Consider the following 21,947-nt stretch of genomic DNA (forward strand, 5'->3'; position numbering starts at 1 on the left):
AAAGAAACAAAGATTAATTGCTAGAGATGAGCTCAAACCACAAATTATAAATTTGAACCATTTAAATCTAAGTTTGGAAAGTTTACATCTGGAGATTTCACTATACTTATTCTATCATGAAGGGATGGCTGCTGTAAAACTTAATAAGTGTTCCCATATCTGCTTTGGTCACATCACTAGATCTAATAATTGCTCCTTTCCCCTTTCCCATCTTCTGAGAGAACCTTATTACAAAATATGGTTACTGACAACAATTTTCTGTATGGCAAGTACGTTGGGTAAACGCAACCCACTCATAACAGTTTGGACAAAGAAGATGAGAAACTACGTGAATGCAGTCCGTGTTTGGGCACGAGGTTAGGCATGAGGAAAAATAAAACTGCTAGAAAGCAGAGTGAATAGGCACTTGAAATCTATTTTCCAACAGGGGATCAGCAATAACTCATGTGACAATTACCATGAAATAACATATGAGATCATCTTAAGTAAATCAATCAAGCCACTGTTTCTCTGCTTTTCTAAGAAGTGCCTAGTTAAAAATAAAAAAATAAAAAAAGTGAAATGTCTGTGAAACAAAATTCAGGATTCTTCTGTGTGTGCTCCCTGAGATCAAGGGCCTATTTCTTACCCTCCTGGAGCCATACCAGCATCTGTCCTTGTGCAGGGTCAACAGATGGAAGAGAGAGCACTTAATCCCAACCTGCACTACCTTTATTTTGGTTGGTAAAAAAAAAAGTGGGTGCTGTGCGCTTTACCTGTTTTAGGGTGATGCAAGTTCAGAGTTTAAATTTTCACTAGATTACTACATAAATGCACAGCAGAATGCAATCCTTCTGTTTGCAGCATGCTTTGGACAAAAAGGGAGATACTTGGCTTTGCAGTCCACTAGAATTTGCTAGTATTTGTATCCATGCTTTGAGTGCAGCTGCTGGATAGGACTTGGAAACCTGTGTTTTTTTCCTAAATGTGATATGTGGTGCGATTTCAGTCAAGTCAAAAAGCTTTTTTGATATAAAGAGAAGCTGAAGAGTCAGGAATTTGGGGTATTTTTAGTTGAGGGACTGGAGGGTCTTTTTAATCGTCTCTTGAGCTTTTGAATCTCAGCTGGATCTTGTGGTCCCAGTGAATGGCTTTTGTGGATGTAGGCAACACAGTAACACTCTATTCTAGAGAAAGCCATCATGCTGTATTTACATTATATAGATGGTGCCAAATCCTCATTACTGCATTTCCTACGAGTTCTCTGACTCCCCCATTTCTTTCCTGTACCAAGCTCAGACATAGAATAAAACTATATATGGTTCAAGTTAATGTTTATGGGATAGAAAACCAAGAATCAGAAATTACATTTAGAAGTGTTTTATATGCCTGCTCAAAAGGCCAGAGCCAGTTTTTGTCTCCTTCAGCACCCTTCTGAAAGGTAGAATACTGCAAGACAAGTGCTTTCAGTCTGACCTGATTTACAGGACAGAACAGGATAAACCGGTGGTCACTGTCACTCAGCTACCAGGCTATACAATTACCTAAAATAGTAATTAGATCAAAATTACTGGAATAATAAGATACTATTAGAGAACTGCTCTTTAAAATATACAAAAGGCATCAGAATTTTCAATTTAATTTATCTTTCTTTGCTATAGTTTCTTATCCAAATTAATCAAATAGTCATGAAACTAGAAGCTGGATTTGACATTTACATTCTTTGTGGTTTTAGGCACAAATCTTATCATAGTAAGGACAAAGAGTTCCTACTCCTTTAGCCTGAAACCATAACACAGTGATGAACTGACACAATGACGGCATGCATACACTGTAAGGTCCTTGACAAAGGATTTGCTGTTGTGGCCTTGTGCCCACTGGTTTACCACTTCTGTCTCCAAACAACACTCTAATGAAGGCAGCCTGGCATCTTGGCCTTCCAGATAAAGTATGGGGCAATGCACCAAGTCTTCAGCTTGCTCTGTGCCACCGTGGCCAAAAAATAAGGAGCGTTCTTGGAGAAAACAGGTGAGATTTAGAATGTATTGCATTTCAGGAAGAGACAATAAACTGGAGAAGAGGTCTTATGTGACATAATGGAGCAATAAGCCTCTATTTCCACTGTGGTAAAGACACAGAGAATCCACTTTTAAAAATTCATTTACAAGCATAGTTGCTTGTAAGATACTTGCGGTATCAGGAATTGTTATTTTAAAATTGTGTTAATATACTGGAATGATACTTTAGAGAAAAAAGGAAAAACTGTTAGAAGTTATTTGAAAATTTCTACCGTTTGTCTACTCAATTGGGTAGAAGAACAGCAATTTCAGAAGTCCTATCTACATAATGCTGTTCTCACCAGAATAAATTGTTGGTAGTGAGACTTGTGTTGGCAATTAGAGATGTAAGTGAAAAGCTTATAACATTGATCTATAAGTTTAGATTTGAATTTATCTACATTAACAGGTTATCAAAAGGATACATAGTGTATATCTTTCTGTGTGCATTCACACTGTTGCTTTTTAAAGGGAAAAACCTGCTTCTCTTCATCCTGTGTAGCAAGCTGATCATGGAATAGAAGCCTGTCTTTTTGTAGCAGACATCTTAAGCCTCCCCCTTTCAACCACTATGAAGTTCTGAGTAATCCTGATGGGTAGTTTAGCAATGAGCATAGATTTCTTTCTAGTCACTATAGATTTTAGGTTGTTTCCCCATAAACATATTGCTTAATTTTACAAAAACTAATTCATGTGTTTCTTTTCCTCTCATTTGCAGAGATACAATACTTAAGTCTGCATAAGGTCAAGTCTTTGAATGACTGGCATATTAATAGTCCTTATATTGGGCTATTTAGAGCACCATTGCTCATGCATGCCTATCAGTTTCACTAGAAGTTTTGCGTGTGCAAGAGTTATAGGGTCACATTTCAAATGATGTCAGGGAGGGCTCCATGAAGCTTTGCAAAGCTGTGGAGCTTAGCCGGTGCAGAACCATTTGACTAGATGTCTCATTTCTTTTTCTCCCTCTACTGCAGGGCAAATTGACACATTTAATTATTTTTCAATATTTTTTTCCCCATTAAGTTATACAGTTGCCTGATTAGGTTTCGCAAAGTAAATTTTAATAGATTTTTTTCAGCTGCCAGTGAAGGTGAGTTCAATAGTTACATAAGGCAGAGGCCAGCCAGCCAGAGCCTTGCCAGTACCCCTCTATCCTGGCTTTCAACACAGTTGTTATTCCAGTAATGTCTCTCTTAAGCTGTGGTTGCCAACTCTGTTCAAATGTGTGGTGGTTTTCTTCTGTGGGCAAAGAGCCACCAAGACTGAAGCCGAATCCACGAAACTAATTTCATGGCCAAATGCCAATTCCTTTAACTCTTCATAGGTAATAAACAGTGGACGTAAGCTGTAAAGCAGCCTTTTTGTTTGGGGGGATGAGTGAGTTAGGCACCTCTCTGTGATGGAATCTGAAGAGCTTTGTTGCCTCAAAGCAATGGAGTTATGTACTAATAGTCTGGGGAATTAAAAAAAAAAGGTGGTACGGCCACTTTTTTTTTTAATAACTGCTTTTCTACTTGTATTAATTTTAAATGGCTATTTGTGAGGAAACTACTTTTATTCCAAACAAGGATTCATCTGTCTGCTTTTGCAAGGATTAAGTCTACACCAAAAGGGAAACCAACTCAGCCGTATTATTCCTGTCTCTGTGGAATTTACAATAATGAAAAGAAAGCACCTCAGCCTTTTGCCATGGGGCATCTGGAAGGCTTGTGTTTTCATCTTACTAACCGGTTGCTTAAGGAGGGCAATTCATATTTCCTCTGGAAAAATTTCTGCAGACAGCAGAGTTGGCCAGCATGATGTGACCTCTTCAAAATCTACCCAGCATTTCATTAAGGAGTAAGGACTAAGTCTGGCGATGAGAGACTGGTTGCTGAAGTAACAAACTAGATAACTTACATTTATCATCCATCCCCCTTATTTCACTATCATCAGTAAGGTTGAACAGATTAAAACTGATGGGACCATTTAATTTTGTATGTGTTATGAGTGCAGGTGTCTATTTCCTATACAGTATATATAAGGACAACTGTACTTATTCTGTATAAACTGGTATTTATTTATACACTGAAGTTTCTCTTCCACTTGACAGACCTTTTCCCTTCTGTATTAATCCTAGAGCCTGATATGGAAACTTATTCTTTCCAGGATAAATTCTTAAAACTCAGTGCTCTGCCACGTAGAGGTTACTGAGTTAGCTAGTTAAGATGTGGGAACTGGTTAAGTTGGACACTTTGGACACTTCCAAGCTAGTATGCAATCCTTCCCAGCAGAGTTAATTAGCTAAAGCATCCAACCAGCAATTTTCACAGCAAACTAACTCAATTATCTCTGCATGATATGACATTGTGTCATGTCTGAGCCCAGAATATGTCTGTCTGCATACGGGAAAAATGACCTTCGTGCTGTGCCATTGAAAATAGCAGAGGGTGCTCTAGGGAGAGGGATAGTTCCCTTCTGCCCTTCATAATATGAATTTCTGGACTAATAACCAGATAGTGAGTACATTGCTATAATCTCGATTTTTGTGTTAACTATAATTTTTTAAGTCAAAATCATTATAAGTAAAGGGCATGAGGAGTCCAGGGTTCTAACTTCCAGAATGTAGCATAAAGGAAAAGATTTTTGACATCCTATTCAGCATTATCTAGCAATTTCGTCATGGCCAAGTGCCCTCACTAACTTGATAACAGCTCCAATTTAAGCTCAATGGTTCAGATTTTCTTGCTTGCCCTGGAAGTGCTGATGAGCTGCCATTATCTCCAGATAGACTCAGAGATTTACGGGAAACCTCTGATAACACATTTATTGACAGTGTGGTATTTTTATTATTTGTATTACTATACAACTTCAGTTTCTCATTGTACTTATAATTTTATTCTTCTTGTTCCTAAGAAATAAGGAAGCACTTATCTTCCCATTTTTCAAAGGATGGTGGATGTGCAGGGTTTGAAGTCTTATTCAATGCAATACTGAGGAAAGCTGTGATAGATTTAGGATCCGAACACTGGTCTTACCAAAAGGCTGAGGTGGGCCACTGACTGACTTTCCTCTGTGACAGTTATAAAAGTTGTGTTTCTTTAACTAGTATAACATATTGTCCTGCTTTGGCTTGGATAAAGTTAATTTTATTCTTAATAGCTGATTCAGTGCTATGTTTTTGATTTAGTATGAGAATAATGTTGATAACACACTGATGCTGCAGTTTCTACTCAGTAGTCCTTACTCTAAGTCAAGGACATTTTGGTTTCCCATACTCTGCCAGTGAGTAGATGGACCAAACTGGCCAAAGGGATATTCCATATCATAGAGCACCATGATCAGTAAATAAAGTTCTATGTGTGTGTGTGTATGTGTGTGTGTATGTGTGTTGGTTGGGAGCTGTTGATGGCTACTTGGGAACAGGTTGGGCATTGGTCTGCCAGTGGTGAGCAATTGTATTGGGCATCACTTTTTTCTCTTGGGTTTTATTCCTCTCTCTCTCTTTTTCATTATTATTATTATTATTATTGTTATTGTTGTTATTATTATAATTATTATTATAATACTTTATTCTGTTTCAGTTATTAAACTGTTCTTGTCTCAACCCACAAATTTCACTTTTTTCTGATTCTCCTCCCACTGCAGGGGGGAAGTGAGCTAGTGGCTGCCTGGTGCTTAGTTGCCAGCTGGGATTAAATCATGATGCATATAAAAGTGTAAAGAAACAAGCACAATATAAAAAAAAAAGAGGGAGAACATAATTTTATATAACAACTTTAGTACAGATAATTACACTAATCCTAAGCATATCTTGGGAAGAGCACATTGTTATTATCTATTAAATCCTTAGGAAACACTGTGAAGTGACCATTTAATTTTGTCATTCAAGTTATATTTTACAATTGAATTACAAATATCCATCACTCTGATTCTGAAAGATGAGGCTTTAAACTGATTCTGTGCTCTTAATCTTAGATTGGGTGATATCTAGTCAGTGCATTGAAAAGTTACCTACTTTCACTATAGGCATTGTAAGCATTTAGGCATTTATTTATCTATTATTTACTATTTTCTAGCAGGAAGACAAGAATAGAACAAGATTTTTACTGCAAACCTTCTTCCTCAACCTTTATAGAAAAAGAACCTCATCCACATAATTTATGTTACCTCAAGGAATGTGGACTCACAGCAGCAGTCCTGGCATTACTCCTAAAAAACTTTAAACTTTAAGCTAACCCAGAACCAGTAGTATAACTCAGATACAGATATTTTTTGACAAAAACAGCTGCTACCATTTTAGAGTAAAGCTTGATAATATGTAGTGTCAAGTATGGACTGATCTTGTGTCAAAGATCCCTGAAGAAATACCGTCGGTACTCCAGACTCCTGTGTTTCATTTTGTACTAGAATAATTATCCTCTTGCAGTTGCTGGAACTTGCCCTCTAGATTTCTGTTAGCACTGTGTCGCTGTTACAGTAAATGACAGCGCGACTGTTTCAGCACATTTCAAAGAGGGTGCATTTCAAGAAAGATGTCCCTCTCTGAAGGCACATGGTGTCTTTGTTCACTAGTTATGCCCACAGACATTAATGTCAGCTTCACATTGATAAGTGACAAACTGTGTCATGTTCTCTCAGAAATTCAATTCCCTTGTGAAATCTGAGATTGGACACTCATGACACATTCAACACAAACTCTTAGACCTTTCAGGCTGCACGGTTTCTGGTTCCCTACAGAGTTCAGCATGAAAGGAGTGGTACCAGAGTGGACACCCTCTGGCTTTACAGCACTACCAGAACCACACACATTTCTGTGATAAATAGAGATAGTGGAGTTTGTCTCCAGTAGCTGCCCTCAGAGCAACTACAACTTCTACTATGTTTCTGTTTGTTAGTTTCTATTTCCCATACCTCTTACAAAGCTGTTCTGGAATATCCAAATTGCACTTAGAATAGTTTAAGCTCTGTACATGATTTGGAATACTTTGGGGTGAAATGTAAAATTCTATATTATATACTGGAGTCCTTAATTTGTTAGAGACACTGAAGAATAATAATAGCAGGCGAAACACTTTTTAATACAAGAGATGTAACTTCTGAGAGTCAGTTGACGTGTGCTCTTGGAGTAATTTTTACATTCCTAGCAGTTTCCTTACACAGCACAACATATATTCTCATTCTTGTACATGTATATACTAAAAGACATAGATAAGAATATATCTAATGGAAACAAGATCTTGTTCTTCTCACTGCTCCTAAAGAATCATTTGCATTAGGGAGGATGTCAAACTCCCGCTTTTTGACTGACTTGTTATAAAAATGCCGAACCAAATGATGAACCAAACCCATGCAGAAGGTTATTTTTTTGTTCTCCTCTCTCCCATCTTGCATTTCCCCACCCAATGCATAATAACAATTGCATGATTATAACATCCTTAGAACTAGAGTATTAGGAATTCAATTGTATTTACACTGTAGATTATAATTGGCATGATAAAGGATCACAAGTGTATCTTTTCTGTCAGCTTGTTCCATTAAGAAGGTCTAACCAAGGATCATTGATGTAATAGATCATTATGGCCCATTGTGTCAGTTCATCTGTTGGGATCTGTGCACTATAAGCATGACAGATTTCTCTGCAGCAATTAAAGTCTATTGTGACAATAGGATTTAATGAATATAAACAACAAACCACATAATCTGTTATTACAGAACACAGCTATGCACCCAGATGGAAATTAAGTTCCTAGACATTGCCAGATGCAGTTTTAAAAATTATGACTATTTAAATCTTCACGTTATTAGATGCAATGCTCTAATTTGCAGCATGTATTTATGACCTGGCAGGTCAAAGTCTTCAGAACTTAAAACCTAATCCTACAAGAGTTCCATGATTTCATTTTTTTCTGACTAAACACTATCTTTTAGGTTTTTAGACACTTACTCCCTGTTTTTCACTGTGATACAAGCTGTGCTGTTTATGTTTCAGTACTAACATTGGAGATGAAACAAACAACCACAATAAAATTGGTCACGGAAATTAATGAAACATAGCAGAACCTTCCTGTATTGTTTCTAAAGAATAGACGTTTCTACTTAATACTCATTTTTACAAAGCTAAACTGGTGCAAATCTGAAAAATCATAGTGATTGAAATTTTCTTCATTGATGTAGCTCAAAGTCTGATCTAGAGACTTTTGATACATGCTCACGAAATTAATACTCTCTTTCAAAGTGCAGATTTTCAGCTTTTGGATATGAGTTCTGGACTTTAGTACATCAGAGGTTGCAATTATAGTGTTAGTACAGCTGTATTTTCATCTGCATATGTACACTACTGGAACATATATTCTTTGTTTAAATAATTGAAAGTTCACATAAAGAATATATTAATGAGGACTACACATGGATGAGCTATGTAGATGTCACTGGGAATTGTCATGGTAATTATCATGTACTTTTTAGAAGAAATCCTCAATTAAACATATTTCCACACACTTGTATTGAAAAGGGAAAAGACTCTTACCCTTACCTAGCATGCAAACACATTTGGCATTCTGATCAGGACTATCAAATGAGATTTCTCCGCACCTCTGGAAAAAAAAAAAAGGATATATTTAGTTAAAGATAGTATCCGTGACAGTATCCCTGTCCTCGCTCTCTGATATCTCTGTTTATGTTTTGGAACTAGAGACTTTCAAAGACAGATTGCAAAAATGTCAAAATGAAAATATTTGCAAGTAGCCAAGGTTTGAGAAAAAAACGGACATCACTAACGTGCAAGGATGGGTCGACACTGTACCCCAGGCTGTTCAGCAAAAACTCAAGGTAACATCTATTGCCTTGGTAACTATGTCTTAAGCTACTGCCTGATCCATGTTACTGCTTCAGATTCAATTTTACAGGAGGCCTCATTTACCACTGGCAGATATTGCAACTCTCTTCAGTATGCAGACTTAGTTGTCACGTGGCTGTACCCTACACAGGATCTGTGAAACGATTAATCTGAAAACAAAACTGTGCTGTGCTGATCAAATAATTTGTATCTCTGTAAAATGAACTTATTTAAAAAAAAAATCCCCAACTCCTAATTATTTATTAAGCAAAGTTGTCATTTCACAAAATTTGAACTCTCCCTAATACCTATGAGTAAAATTGGTTTTTGTAAAGTGAAAATAATTTCTGTTTCTATGCTAACATGTTCTGTTAATGAAAAATAATATTCACATAATGTTCACAGATACATTTTCAAGACTGATGTCTGTCCCTACCATCAAGGATGATTCTCTCCCTACACAAATCCAGTCAAGGAACATTATTAGGGTTATGATCAGAATACAGGAGTGTTGGGTTGTTTTCAAACACTATCAATTCTAAGTTTATGCAGACAGGCCTGTCAGTTTAGCTGCCAGGAGAAACATAACTGGTGTGGCTCGTGGGTCTGATCCAGTTCTGATTAAAGTCAGTCAGTGTACAGATCCCACTCACTTCAGTAGTGGTTCCTTCAGGTGCTACAAAACAGATTCAGTTTTGTATCACTACACTCAAAGTTCATGACAGGGGCTTAAGAATAGCCTCATATTTTATGGGTAAAAGTGGTCTATACTTCATTTTCTTCATATTTATGGTTTTGATATCTATGACCAAATAGGAATAAAAGCACAGTGCGTCAAGTTTAGAGAAATCACTGACAGTTGTCCATTTCCCTTCCTCCTCCTTTCTCTCTCTTATGCACTTTCTCCTTTTCAGCACCTATGGTGAAGTCATTAGTACTGGGGGGTATTTTGCCATTTCTTTTTAGTTAATAAAAGTGACGCAGCAAATGTGAAAACCTACAAAGAATCAGATAAGTAAAAAGCTCCAGAACTTCAAAGAAGATAAAACACAGCAAGAGTTGCATAAATGAACAACGCTTTTGGAACTCCCTGTTTTTAAAAAAGCCTTTACCTCCCTCACATCAAAATAAACACAAATAAACAAACAAAAGTCCCACACATAGTCTTTTCATATATCAGTACATCTAAAAAGAGTAAACAGACGCCTCTATTAACTTTCCTAGGTGGGAGCACATACTACTGAAAGATTGCAAAAGAAAAACATCTAGTATTTCAAAGTTAATTTTATGAATGCTTTTATACTAGCTCTCTGTCAGGAGAAATAGGAATAAAATATTTATTCTTCTAGGAAGAATGTTAAGATATGGGCATCTTTTCACAGAAATCTCCCAGCTACTTCTTCACAACCACAACATACTTAGACAAACACAGATGTAAGGCAGCATGTCAAAATTCACTGCCCACTTCACCCCTGGATTTATTCTACTCTGTGAAAACCTTTTGATTCAGTCCCTCAGAAGTATGGTATATTCCGGACATATTTATATAAACATCACATTTCAGACTGGCAAATGGTGTCTTACAATATCTAACAATACTCACCAGTCTTAGTGTTATGAAACTGGGAATACAGCTAATGTTCCCCAGAGTCCACTAACATACCACAGGATCCATTGTGATGATGCATGAACTTTGAAAACTTTGCAAGTAAGATTCAGACAACTGTATATGAACTCATAGTCTTATCTGAATTCCCTTTATGCCTACAACCCACAGAACTGTTTGAAAATCATGTTATAACAGTCAGTCAAGGAGATTTTTTGATTTTTTCACTGCTACCACTGCAGTTGGAAATACCAGGAGAAAGAGCTTCTGCAACAATTTAATTTCTGTTGCCAGTAAGAGTTCATAGCTACACATTAATAGGATGAAAAATAAACTGTTACCAAACTGCCTAGAGCATCTGAAAAAGACCTAGTTGGATCCTGGATGTGTAAAATGGCACAGAAATACAGCAGGAACTCCTTTTTCCTCATCCAAAAAATAGAGTTGTTTGGGCATTTTTGCTGTTAGCAAATGTTTTCCATGAATAAGAAGTAAGGAATGATTTCAGGATTTAATCATTAGGATTAAACTGAGACTTTGCCATCAGAGCTATGAATTCCTGCCAGGGCTGGATAAGTTTCTCTGTCCTTTTCTTGGCCTGGCTTACTTCCTTTTCTGGTTTGGGTTTGTTCTGCCTGCTTGTACATTGGGGCTGGTACTGAGAGATGTGGCCAAGAGTGTCTCCAGACCCAATACATTTCCAAACTAGTCTTAAAGCAGCTGCTCCTTCTCTCCTGAAAATGTCAAAGTTGGCAGTAGGGTCAGTAATGGATCCATCAGAGCAGCAAGAGGCATTTAACATTAGAGGCTGGTTATTCTACTTTTTAATTTCAACCACTCAGAAAGCAGAAAGTGAAGAATAACCCTGGACATATCTGCTGTACATAAGATGATCGATTGCATGTGTGTGGATCACCAGACGTGAAGCTTGGGGAAGCTAAGAGAGAACTGTGACATCTCCTTTAAAGACTGTCTAAACAGCCTCTGGAAACTGTTGCTTATAAGCAGCACTAGCCTTATTCAGAGGAGTCAGGTCTGGAAGAAATACCAGTTTTCTGTTCCCATTTTAGAGAAACACACATATCAATGGTGAGCTGCAAAGACCAAACATATAATCCAGTTAGGAAGAGCAATGAACTCCTGCAGAAGACCTGCCTCTGAACTAAACTTCTTGAAATCTCTGATGAGGTTGGATTCATAGTTCTGACCTATATTTAAAGCTCATTAAAGTTCCAAGATTTCACTGTCTAAAACTATGATAAATCCCATTACCTAAATGATCCCTGAGTTTAAGATACTTTAAATGTCAATTTGGGCTTCATGTCTAGGACTAGTACAGTACTGGTTGGACTGACTCTGTCGTATGCAATCCTGGATGTCAGGCTATTAAGTTTACAAAGGCAGCCCTGCTGAAAATAATACCACCAGTGTTCAATTCCCCTGAAATGTGAGATCCTTTACTGTTGAAAATCTTAAAACACTGTTGTGTTTTGAAGTGGTCAGATTTAACAAAGAAATAGGCAAATACAAGTAAAATTCATCCCTCAGAGTTTTCATTATACCTTTATATATTTTGAATAACTAACTCTGGACTAGACTGGTTTTTTCTCTTTCTGGAGAAAAGGAAAGGATAGTTACTTTCAGTTAATAATATTTTCAGTAATAGAGATATATTTCCACATAGGATTGCAGCCGACAGTTCATTACACATGTGAGATTTTTTTAATATTTATAAAATAAAATGAATTAATGAATTATCTACTCTCAACTCCCTTTTTTGAGATAAGATGCATGCCATGATGTTGAGTCTGTTACACAAGCTGATATGCAGTAAACTAGAATGAAACTTAGAAATTCCCCATGGAAAAGAGACTGAATCATGGAACAGCTGAAAGTGGAACTTGAAAAAAAAAACACAAGAAAAAAATGAGACAGTTGCTGTTAGAGAATAGGGACAAAAGCACATGGTATTCTGAAGGAATGTGACATGAACTCGAGCCCTTTGATGAGGTAAGTAAATTGGAGAGCTTGAAGCCAGCCTGGACAATTATGATGACCCACTACCTCTTGTCAGAAAAGGGAAATACTAAATTACACAGGCACCATTTTCCATGGACTAAGACTCAGCTGGAGAAAGGTGCTCTCAAGAAAGATGACCTCTTTGCAAGATACTATGAGGAGGGAAAATAGGAAGTTATCTACAAGGAGCCCTGTGCCAAAACAGTGTAAGTAAAACTGCAGAAAAGTAGGGCACAACTAACTGGAAAAAAGTCCATGCATAGAGTGGATGGAAAATCTACTCTAGTCTGTTGTACTAATGCAGAAATGCATCTCGTATTACTTCTCTGGTATTACGTGATCATGGATTGGATGGGTTTCCATTTCCAGCATGCCTGGGCTCACACCAGCTGCATTTGAGGACTGGAGATATGTAGCAATATGTAGCAATAAACAGGGTATATATACCCCAGCCAGAATATGCCCTTAGTTTGTTGGTCTTTTTGTTTTCTTTTTTAATGTTGTGGAGAAAACTTTACCTATGAAAAAACAGTTTTGAAGTCATTCTATTCAACTTCCATCTGCGTGATGGATTAATGGATTACTCATTTTAAGAAGAGAGATGCAAATCAAGTAGTTGAAATAAATGGGTTTAAATTCTTTCCTATGATAAAATTCAGCAAATAAAGGTCTGAAAGTGTTTTTCGTGAGAATTCCACTAAGTGGCATGTTAATTTTCTACTTATTAAAGGCATATAATTACATTTATCTAACATTTAACTGTTTTACTAATGTTAGTGTATAGTGTTTTAAAAAATATAATAGGAATTGTTCTGGCATGATATCTGAACATCTGTAATTTTGACCTTTTTAAGCTGGAGGCACCAAGTTTTGTAAAGCCAGCTTAGTCAGTTAAAAGGTTATTGGAGTAGGAACCATATTTATAGGCTTCTTCACTCTGTTCTGTTCTGTTCTGCACATCCTGAGTATGCAGTTCAACACGTCTCTTACAACATTGCAATAATCAGTGAGGTACTTGATATACATGATCAGCCGAACATGACAATAAATGTTGGATCACTTTCTTTTTGCAGGAGGTGACAGAGATTCTTGTACTTCCAAATAGAGGAGATGTGTTAACTGCACATTGATTGCATGCCAAATATTTTTAAGAGTCCATCTGATTTCTTTTTTTAAAGTAACCTTAAGTTACTTTAAACTCTTACCAATAGTAGACAGAAGTGGATTCCACTTAACATTATAGTTTGGTAAAAGAGTTTTTTCTTTCCTTTTTTTGCAGAGTACTATATATAATTTTTTATTCCTTTGGAAAAGAGAGTTAAAAATATATTCACAGACACATCTGATTAAAAAAACTTAAGGCAGAGCAAAAAACTTGTATGTTTTATGAATAAATGGATAATCTCGGGGGCAAAAAAGTGCTACTGTTACTCATATTTCTGTTTTCCTATTACATTTCTTTCTCCATCACCTTTAAAAAGTACTTGATTAAAGCTCTCTAGTATGCAAAAACATCATTCTACTTGCCTAAGGATTTAATAGATGTAAAGTCTGTTTGTGTGAAAAACAACACTACTTGGTAAGTCTTAGCAAACTTTTATAAAACAAGAGGCCACTCATAAATAGCTGAAAACTAAGGGAAATATTTCAAAAAGAGTCAGGCCACATGCTGTTCATCTTCAGGTTGCATGGGAGGACTTTTAAGATTGATTCACCTGATGAAATATCAGAGTGTAGGAACTGTAGGATACCCAATGCCTTGTTACACTTGTATTAGGTATTTCCCCTTCTGTTTCTGTTCTCTGAGAGGGACTAAAGAAAGTATGGGAACTACCAGAACAGACTGACATGTGCAATCTATCTTGCCTCCAAAATGAAAGCCTTATAACAATATCTGTTCGTCATTAAATCAATGTTTATGTAAAACAAGGAAGTTCCCTACCAATACTCTGCGTAATCTTGAGATACACTTAAATGTCAAATACTTCTGAGATTTGCTGAACCTTTACCCGTGGTCTTTGTTGGCCTGAGCAAAGGAAAGAAAGCCATTGTTTTTATTTGTTTAAAGATGAAAGCTAGTTTTCTCTATATCACACCATATTTTAATTTTAACAGGCCGATATTTGATCCATTTTATCTGGAGACAATAATTGCAAAAAGATCACCCTATACATGTAACCTTGAATTGCTGACTACATTTTCAAGAACTTTACTTAGCCTTTCTGACATGAAAATATGTGTATAATGAATACAACTTGAGAATTACATATAACAACATTCCCGGTCGTAGCAAACACTAGAATCTTTCAACTAATGAAATTGCCCAAGATCTATAAAAATTTGTGATTAGTTTTGTGTATTACTTCCCAGGGACTTATTAACTGTTCCCATAATGATTATAGATAAATCTTATACTTACTTGAACATTCAGACCTACATTTGGCAAATTAAGGGTTTCACTAAATAGGGCTGAAAAAAAGTACACTTCTCTTGAACCAGTGTGCATTACGTGTATGTCCATCCATTTTTAACTGTGGTGTAATCATAGCATAGTGACAATTGCCTCTAAAATACTATTAGAAGTCAGAGTGCTACATTTGTTGCTCTTCAAATTACTACTATTGCACTGCAGCTATTAAATTGCAGCTATACTGTATTTCACGGTTTAAGTTTCCAGCCTCCCTATTTAGTATCAGCATTGAGGCATACTTAAGCTGAAAATTCAGGTTCTATTAACATCTGGATGATTTTCTGCAGAGTAGAATAGCTCTATCTGGGCAGATTTGTTTTGAGAGCTTCTCCCTTTCTGAGTTTCCCCAGTGAAAGGGAAGGTTTCTCTTCCCTCCAAGAAGTTAAAAACAGGTTGCTCAAGTAGCTTTTCGACACTGTCAGTGTCAATCTCCAGCAGCACCCTGGCACTGCATTTCATTCTGGAATTTACCATGTATAGACCCTTGGCTAGTCTGAATAGAAGACACAGCAAAATAAGTAATTGCAACTTAATTGAGCAATAATACCCAACCAACCATTGCCAGTAGTCAGCATCTTGTTTGTGGGCTAAATAACCTGAGGTGAACCTTTAGGCAGTTCATTTTCTCACAAACCTGTGATTTACTACAGTTAAGAGTGGCTTGAAACAGATTAATGTTGCTGGAAAATGGATATAGCAGTTTAACTGCTTTGTTTTCTTCTTCAGTTAAGGAAAAAAAGTTTAACAGCTTGTGATTTCATTAGGGAGGTGCCAGTAGCCCTGACTCCCATGAGAATCTGTCAGTGTTTCAATATGGCATCCCTGTTTATAACAGGGGCACTGGGAGCCAAATCCAGAATTACTAAATAAAAATGTTGAGTTTTAATAAGCAATAAGTTGAGTGTGCATTAACAGGCAAGGCACAACTTCTAGGCATGTTCTGAGGGGGTACCATCGTCCAAGAAATGTTAAAGAGCAGATGAGTTTTTTACCCTCATGGGATGAATATGCATTACAGTTTATTTTCTAGTTTACATTTAAAGAATGTAAAATATCTGTAGATTACCTAATGGATCCTCCCACCACAAAAACAGTTCTAAGTGGGAGGGAAGATGGGAGGAAAATACCAGCATTAGGGAAAAGGCAAGTATGTTCTCTTTATTTATTGTTGCTCTGATGTGAAACATCAAAGTTCTCTGTATTTAAACATTTTCTGGACCACACAGTTGTCTTTCCTCCTCTGAATTGTAGACCTGGCCTGTTTTGCTAATTGCTTTCTATGGTCACGGCCATTTTAACTTTCACTTTCTATTGCAATGTCTAACGGGAAGAAAATATGGGATTAATTTGTGAAAATTTAGGTCTCAGCTTCAACTGCATGTTTTTGTCACACTGATCTAGTGGATCAAAGGAAGGGTCAAAGCCTCAGAAGTACCAGCTGACACACCACTCTTTCCAATAAGCAAATCAAAGGGCTATGGGAGAACGAGTCTCCTGAAGAGTCTCCTCAGGCTGTTCAGAGCAATGTGGGAAGAATTTTGGCACCTGCTTATTTGTGTGTGCCCACTGCATACGATATGGTTTGCATACAAAAGCACAGTCTCAGGAAGGACGAGATGGAGTGCCAGTAAGCTGACACAGGCATCTGCCTAATAAGACTGTCTTCCTGACCACTTTCTGAGTGGTACCAAGCACCAGTGGCCACCTGCTCATGGCCACTTGCTTCTCAAGAACTGGGCATCCATGGTTCCCCAAAACGTTGGAACGTGCTGAGGCAGTCCTGTTTCATCCTTTCTAGGACTTAATTTTTAAGGAATGGGAGTTGGTGAGAACAACCCATGCCCAAAGAATACCAGCAACTAAGTAATGTGTTTACAAGTCCACTACTTTCACTCACTTTCTGGCATAGATGCATACTTAGGTAACAAATAGCACTGCACCAAATAAACCATGTAGGAGAGAGTTAGAAGTCATCAAACCTTAAAACACACATGTGGAACTTCTTGTCAAACTTAGAGCTTCAGCAGATGAGAAAATAGACCACTTACAGGCAAAAAGCAGGAAACTACTTTTCCATAGTTCCTCGCCTCCAGTGTGCACCACACTGCTTGGATCTGAAGTCAGTAGGGTCTCATGGATAGATACTCAGTGATTGCAAAATTGGCCATCTTGTTAAAAGAGAGTTTTTCCCTTCCTTTTTTTCTTCTCTTTTTCTCCTTGCTCTTTCCCTAAGGTAACTTTGAGTTTGATGTCTGCCATCTGTAAGGAACTAGGTAAAATAAAACTTTGTATGAACAAAGTCCTTTCTGCAACGCTGTGTGGTCACGTGATACCCTAAGGAGACCCTGGCCCAACTGCTGTGCAAAAAGGACACTACCAAAGGATGGCCTCAGGCCTTGTTTTCATTAGCTGTGCAGATGATTTCAATGTGTCACAACATGAAAAGCTCCCTTCAAACTGTATCTCCTGAGTTTATCATGAACCACTATGAGTTTTACTCCTAAATTTTCTTCTGGTTTTCTTTCTCAAACATTATGAGCTCTCCTGCCTTGTACTTATTTTTAAGCTCTTTTACCACTGTAAGCAATATTAATAGAGAAGCTCTATCTGGAATAGTTCTGTAAAAATGGTCTGATACAAAATTTTGTGGTCACCTGTCCAGCATGTTACCAAACACCTACTGTAAAAATGGGCATCTATACTGTTATTTTATCTTAACACATGCTTCTACTGTCGTAGTTATCGATTAGAAGTATTTATTGTACTTCTGTGTAATACTCATTGAGTATCTCCCTCACTGTAGACATTCAAGAACTATCTGGATGCAATCCTGTGCCATGTGCTCTAGGATAACCCTGCCTGAGCAGGGAGGCTGGTCCCTTCCAACCTGTGGTCCCTTCCAACCTGACTCATTCTGTGATCCTATGATCCTGTGATGCTCTTACATTAGTGCAACTTAGAAAAGAAAGTCAAACCAGAAAACTAAGTGACTTTATCACTGAAAAGATGGCTTTTATAACTTCTAGTACAGCTAGCATACATCATGTTTGTATGTGCTGAACATATGGACCTAAAAAACAGCAAGTATTGTTTTGACAGGAAAAATTTGGATTTCAAAAATTCTCATATTAAACACTGCAGAAGAGCATCTTCTGCATTAAAAAAAGTGTCATTGGTACTAACATATCTTCGTCAACTTTCGAAGTGGGATTAACAACTTATCTGCAGCCATACAAATGTCATTATTATCAGGATATACTTAGATGCTACTGCAGTAATCCCTATGAACATATTTCAAGACACAGGGAAATATACACATTTTTTGGATATATCAGTTACTGTTTCCAAGGTTGCAGTCTTTTGGAGGAATGCTAAAAAGACTAATTTTCTTCATGGAAATAATTACCAGAAGCAGAGGTTTGTGTTGTTTGTTTGTTGGCTTTTTTGTTTTGGGGGGGTTTGGTTTTTTTGTCTGTTTTGTTGTTGGGTTTTTGTTTTTGTTTGTTTTTGTTGTTGTTTTTTTGTGTTTGTTTGTTTGTTTTATGTGTGAAAGTATAAGTTCAGAATAGGTGTATTGCTGGCAAGTACTGCACAAAGCTGCTCTTTTCTCTTCTGTCACTTCTCAACAGATTCTGGTTATAAGCCAAGACTAAATCTATGCCTACCCTTCAGGTGGTAAAAGGAAAGGACAAAGCACCTACAAATGTTTTACTATGGTAAAACTCATCATAGGAGTTTACACAAGGAATGAATTGCCCAGGTATCTTATTTCTTCTCTCGGAGTCCCAAGGCCTTCCCAAGTGATGTGCATCTTGATTGCCCATAAAAAAATTGTACAGGGTTTTACAAGCATTTATTTTAGACTGCAGAAACAACTAGAATACAAAATAGCAAAAAGACTATGGGAACAAAATGTTCCCTAGGTCTACACTCAATGCCTTCTAGAGCCATCAATCACTAGTCTAGAGAAAATAAACCCACCATATTTTCATAGCTATCTGCAACTGCTGTCATAATCCTGTTTAAAGAATAGGTATTCAAACACATCTGAAATGCTCTTATGGAGTTCACTTTATCTATAATCCAAATAAGATCCTGAGGGTAAGAGAACTCTTAAGTCACTCTACTGCAAGCATTTTACCTGCTATGTTTTGTTTTCTTAAGTTTTCATCAGTAAGAAGCATGAAAGTATTTCAGACTTGATTATGAAGAACTATATTTTTGCAGTAGAAAAAAGGTCATGCATCTCACACTTTAACTACAACATAGAGTAAAGCATGTTATATAAGAAAAGTAGTATTTATTAAAAAAGACAGGCTACAAATTAATTTCATACCATGCATCTGTACTAAACCAACTTTCTTTGTAATGGAAACAAGGAAAAGGAAGTAGTTACTATTCTTTTCAGACTTTGCTAAGAGGCCACAACACCTGATATTTATGGGATCTAAATGAAGGTTAGAGAAGGACTTGGTTGAATATAGTTCCCTCCCTTCATCTGGATTTACATTCTGAAGATAAATTCTCGTGAGGAGACGTCTTTCTGCTGTATGTAGCAAACCTGAAGTATTTTGCAAAAATGGCAAAGCCATGTCTCCTGTTACTCCCTATTCAACTACATACTGTTCTTCTGGGGAAAATAGAACTGTACTTCATCTGCAGAGTTAAAAAATGTTAACTTGTTAACCTCTGTTGTCATGGGAATAATCTTACATTGTCTTTTGGCCCGGTTCTGCTCATATCTTCCACTCTTACCTTCCGAAGTCAACATGGTGAACATTTTACCAGTGAAGTTTCTATCATATATCCCATACCTGTCTGTACAAAACCAGACAATGCCTTTGATTTTTAGCATTAATCAATTTTATTCTGACTAATATGGATGGCATCATTTCTTTTCAGTGTCTGTTACCAACCTTATCACCATACGTCTGAGTTTCTTGCAGTAGACATCCTAAGCAATGTGACTAATACTTGCCATATATAGTTCATTTTTTATCTGGTCCCCCAAGGGGAAAACTGGGTGCATTATCTATAATTTTCTTCTCAAAAGATTTTATTCTTGGATCTATTTGGTTTTTTTGTCTTGTGCTATTTAAGTGGAACTGCTGTTATGTATTGATGTTAAAGATGGAATTGAAAAACAATTCCTAAAATCTCCTGGGTTTGAATTTTTTCCTTGAAATCCCAATTGTTATATGAAAGGCTTAAAGAAAAAAATCATTCTCCCTGTATATTTTTAAACAATTGCTAAGATACTGAATGTCTTACCAAGTTTTTCCTTTAAATGAAATCTCTGTTTTGATAGAATGTCTGTTTTCTAAAACTCCCAAACAATTAACATGTACATCATATTTAAAACTACGGTGGGTCTTTTTGGATCTCACTTTAGGGACTGACCTCTAGATTTTTACGTTCGCAAACGAAGAGAGATGGAAATTTCCAGAGATTAATTTTGCCCACCTGATTACAGAGAAAGCCTGGATGCCTAACTCTCATCACATATAGTTAGAAGGATTTAGCTGACTCTAAATGTAAACACCGACTGTATATTTGGACCCTAAAATCAGTGTTAATCCTGAATGTTAGAGGCTGGATCTCCGCAGCTGAAAAAATGTTCTCTCAGTTGCCATATGACAGTAAGGCAGCTGACAGGTAAGCAGAAATAAGGGACTTGCTAATGGTCTCACCAGGACATGTGCGATATCCAGAACAGTTGGTTATAGAAGGAGGACAGCATGGACTGTTTAACAGCTCTAGATTCATTGCATTTTTATGAGGGAATTTAGAAGATATTTTTTTAATACTTCTTTGGTGACCATTATTAGGACTAATTGACCACTTGGGAACAAGGTGAATAGCACAATACAGCTGTGAGGCTCACACACAAATAAAGGAAAATATGCTATTTTCTTCACAGTAAACAACATCATTTCTGAAGCTATGGGTAAATCCTCTAATTTCCTCTTAGCTTTAGAGAAATGATAAATCAGTAAGGAAAATAATGTTTCCCATTTTCTTATTTTATATCATTATATATCTTTGTATATAACATTGAATTCTTACAATGAAGTATAAAAATACAGCTATAATTTCTTGAAGGTAAGGATTGTTGAGTAAGTTATACTTTGTGGGAAGCAGTGGTACATTTAGAAGTTGTGCAGTGCAATGATCGAGAGCAAGGAGCAGAAACACTTTCCTTGCCAGAATCTGAAAACACCTCTTCTTAAAAATTTTCTTTTTAAAACATTTATACATTATTATGTATGTGTCTGTAGTATTTACATATGGTAGACAGTTGTCATTCTTTACAAATGAGTCATGGTTTCCCATATATTGCAATATACCTGAGCCATGTGACTGATAAAACTGCACATATTACAAGTGGTACGTCCGTATCATTTTACAGAGAAAGAACAATGACTTTTTTTTTTATATCAGTGTTTAGAAACTTTGCTTAAAGTTCTTTTCCTAGCATTTCCAAAAATTCTTTTGAAACAGATTTTACATAATACATAAATAACAAAGTTGTATCTAATTATCTTGGCTGACTTTATTTTAAAACCTAAAGGTACTGTTCATTTTATGCCACGGAATCCTAATTAATAAGCCAAGTGAAAATGCCTTTCAGTGCAAACAAGTTTCTCAGTGGAAATGCACTGAGTTCTAACGAAAGGAGGTTTTGAAGTACCCCCTGTTTATATGGAAACACATGAAATTTGCATTTGGATCTAAAGTCATGTTGCTCAGACACACCTGTACTATGATGCAGATGCATTTCTCCTATTTGAATGCTGGCAATGCAATGCTGACTTACTGACTGAAACATATGTCATGATGAGATTGATACAAATAATGTAGTGAGTTTTTAACAGGTCTCTGCAAGGAAAAAAAATCTAGTGTCTTGTGATTTTTATGTTTTTTTAGTTTTTTCCATATTTTGTTAGGGTCTTCTTTACAATATTATTTAACATTACCCTTGGGGCAGGCAAGGTT

General features: G+C 36.7%; 1 protein-coding gene across 1 annotated transcript in view; it reads right to left on the reverse strand.

Annotated features, from left to right (window-relative positions):
• Nucleotides 1-21,947, reverse strand: part of PDE7B (phosphodiesterase 7B) — a 171,871-nt gene that overhangs the window by 106,651 nt on the left and 43,273 nt on the right. The window contains exon 3 of the mRNA XM_008923829.4: nucleotides 8,554-8,614. Within this exon, the coding sequence (XP_008922077.1) occupies nucleotides 8,554-8,614 (61 nt within the window). The remainder of the gene's footprint in view (nucleotides 1-8,553; nucleotides 8,615-21,947) is intronic.

This window comes from Manacus vitellinus, unplaced genomic scaffold (genome assembly GCF_001715985.3).
Source record: "Manacus vitellinus isolate BGI_N305 unplaced genomic scaffold, ASM171598v3 scaffold_4_pilon, whole genome shotgun sequence".
Lineage (NCBI taxonomy): Eukaryota > Metazoa > Chordata > Aves > Passeriformes > Pipridae > Manacus > Manacus vitellinus.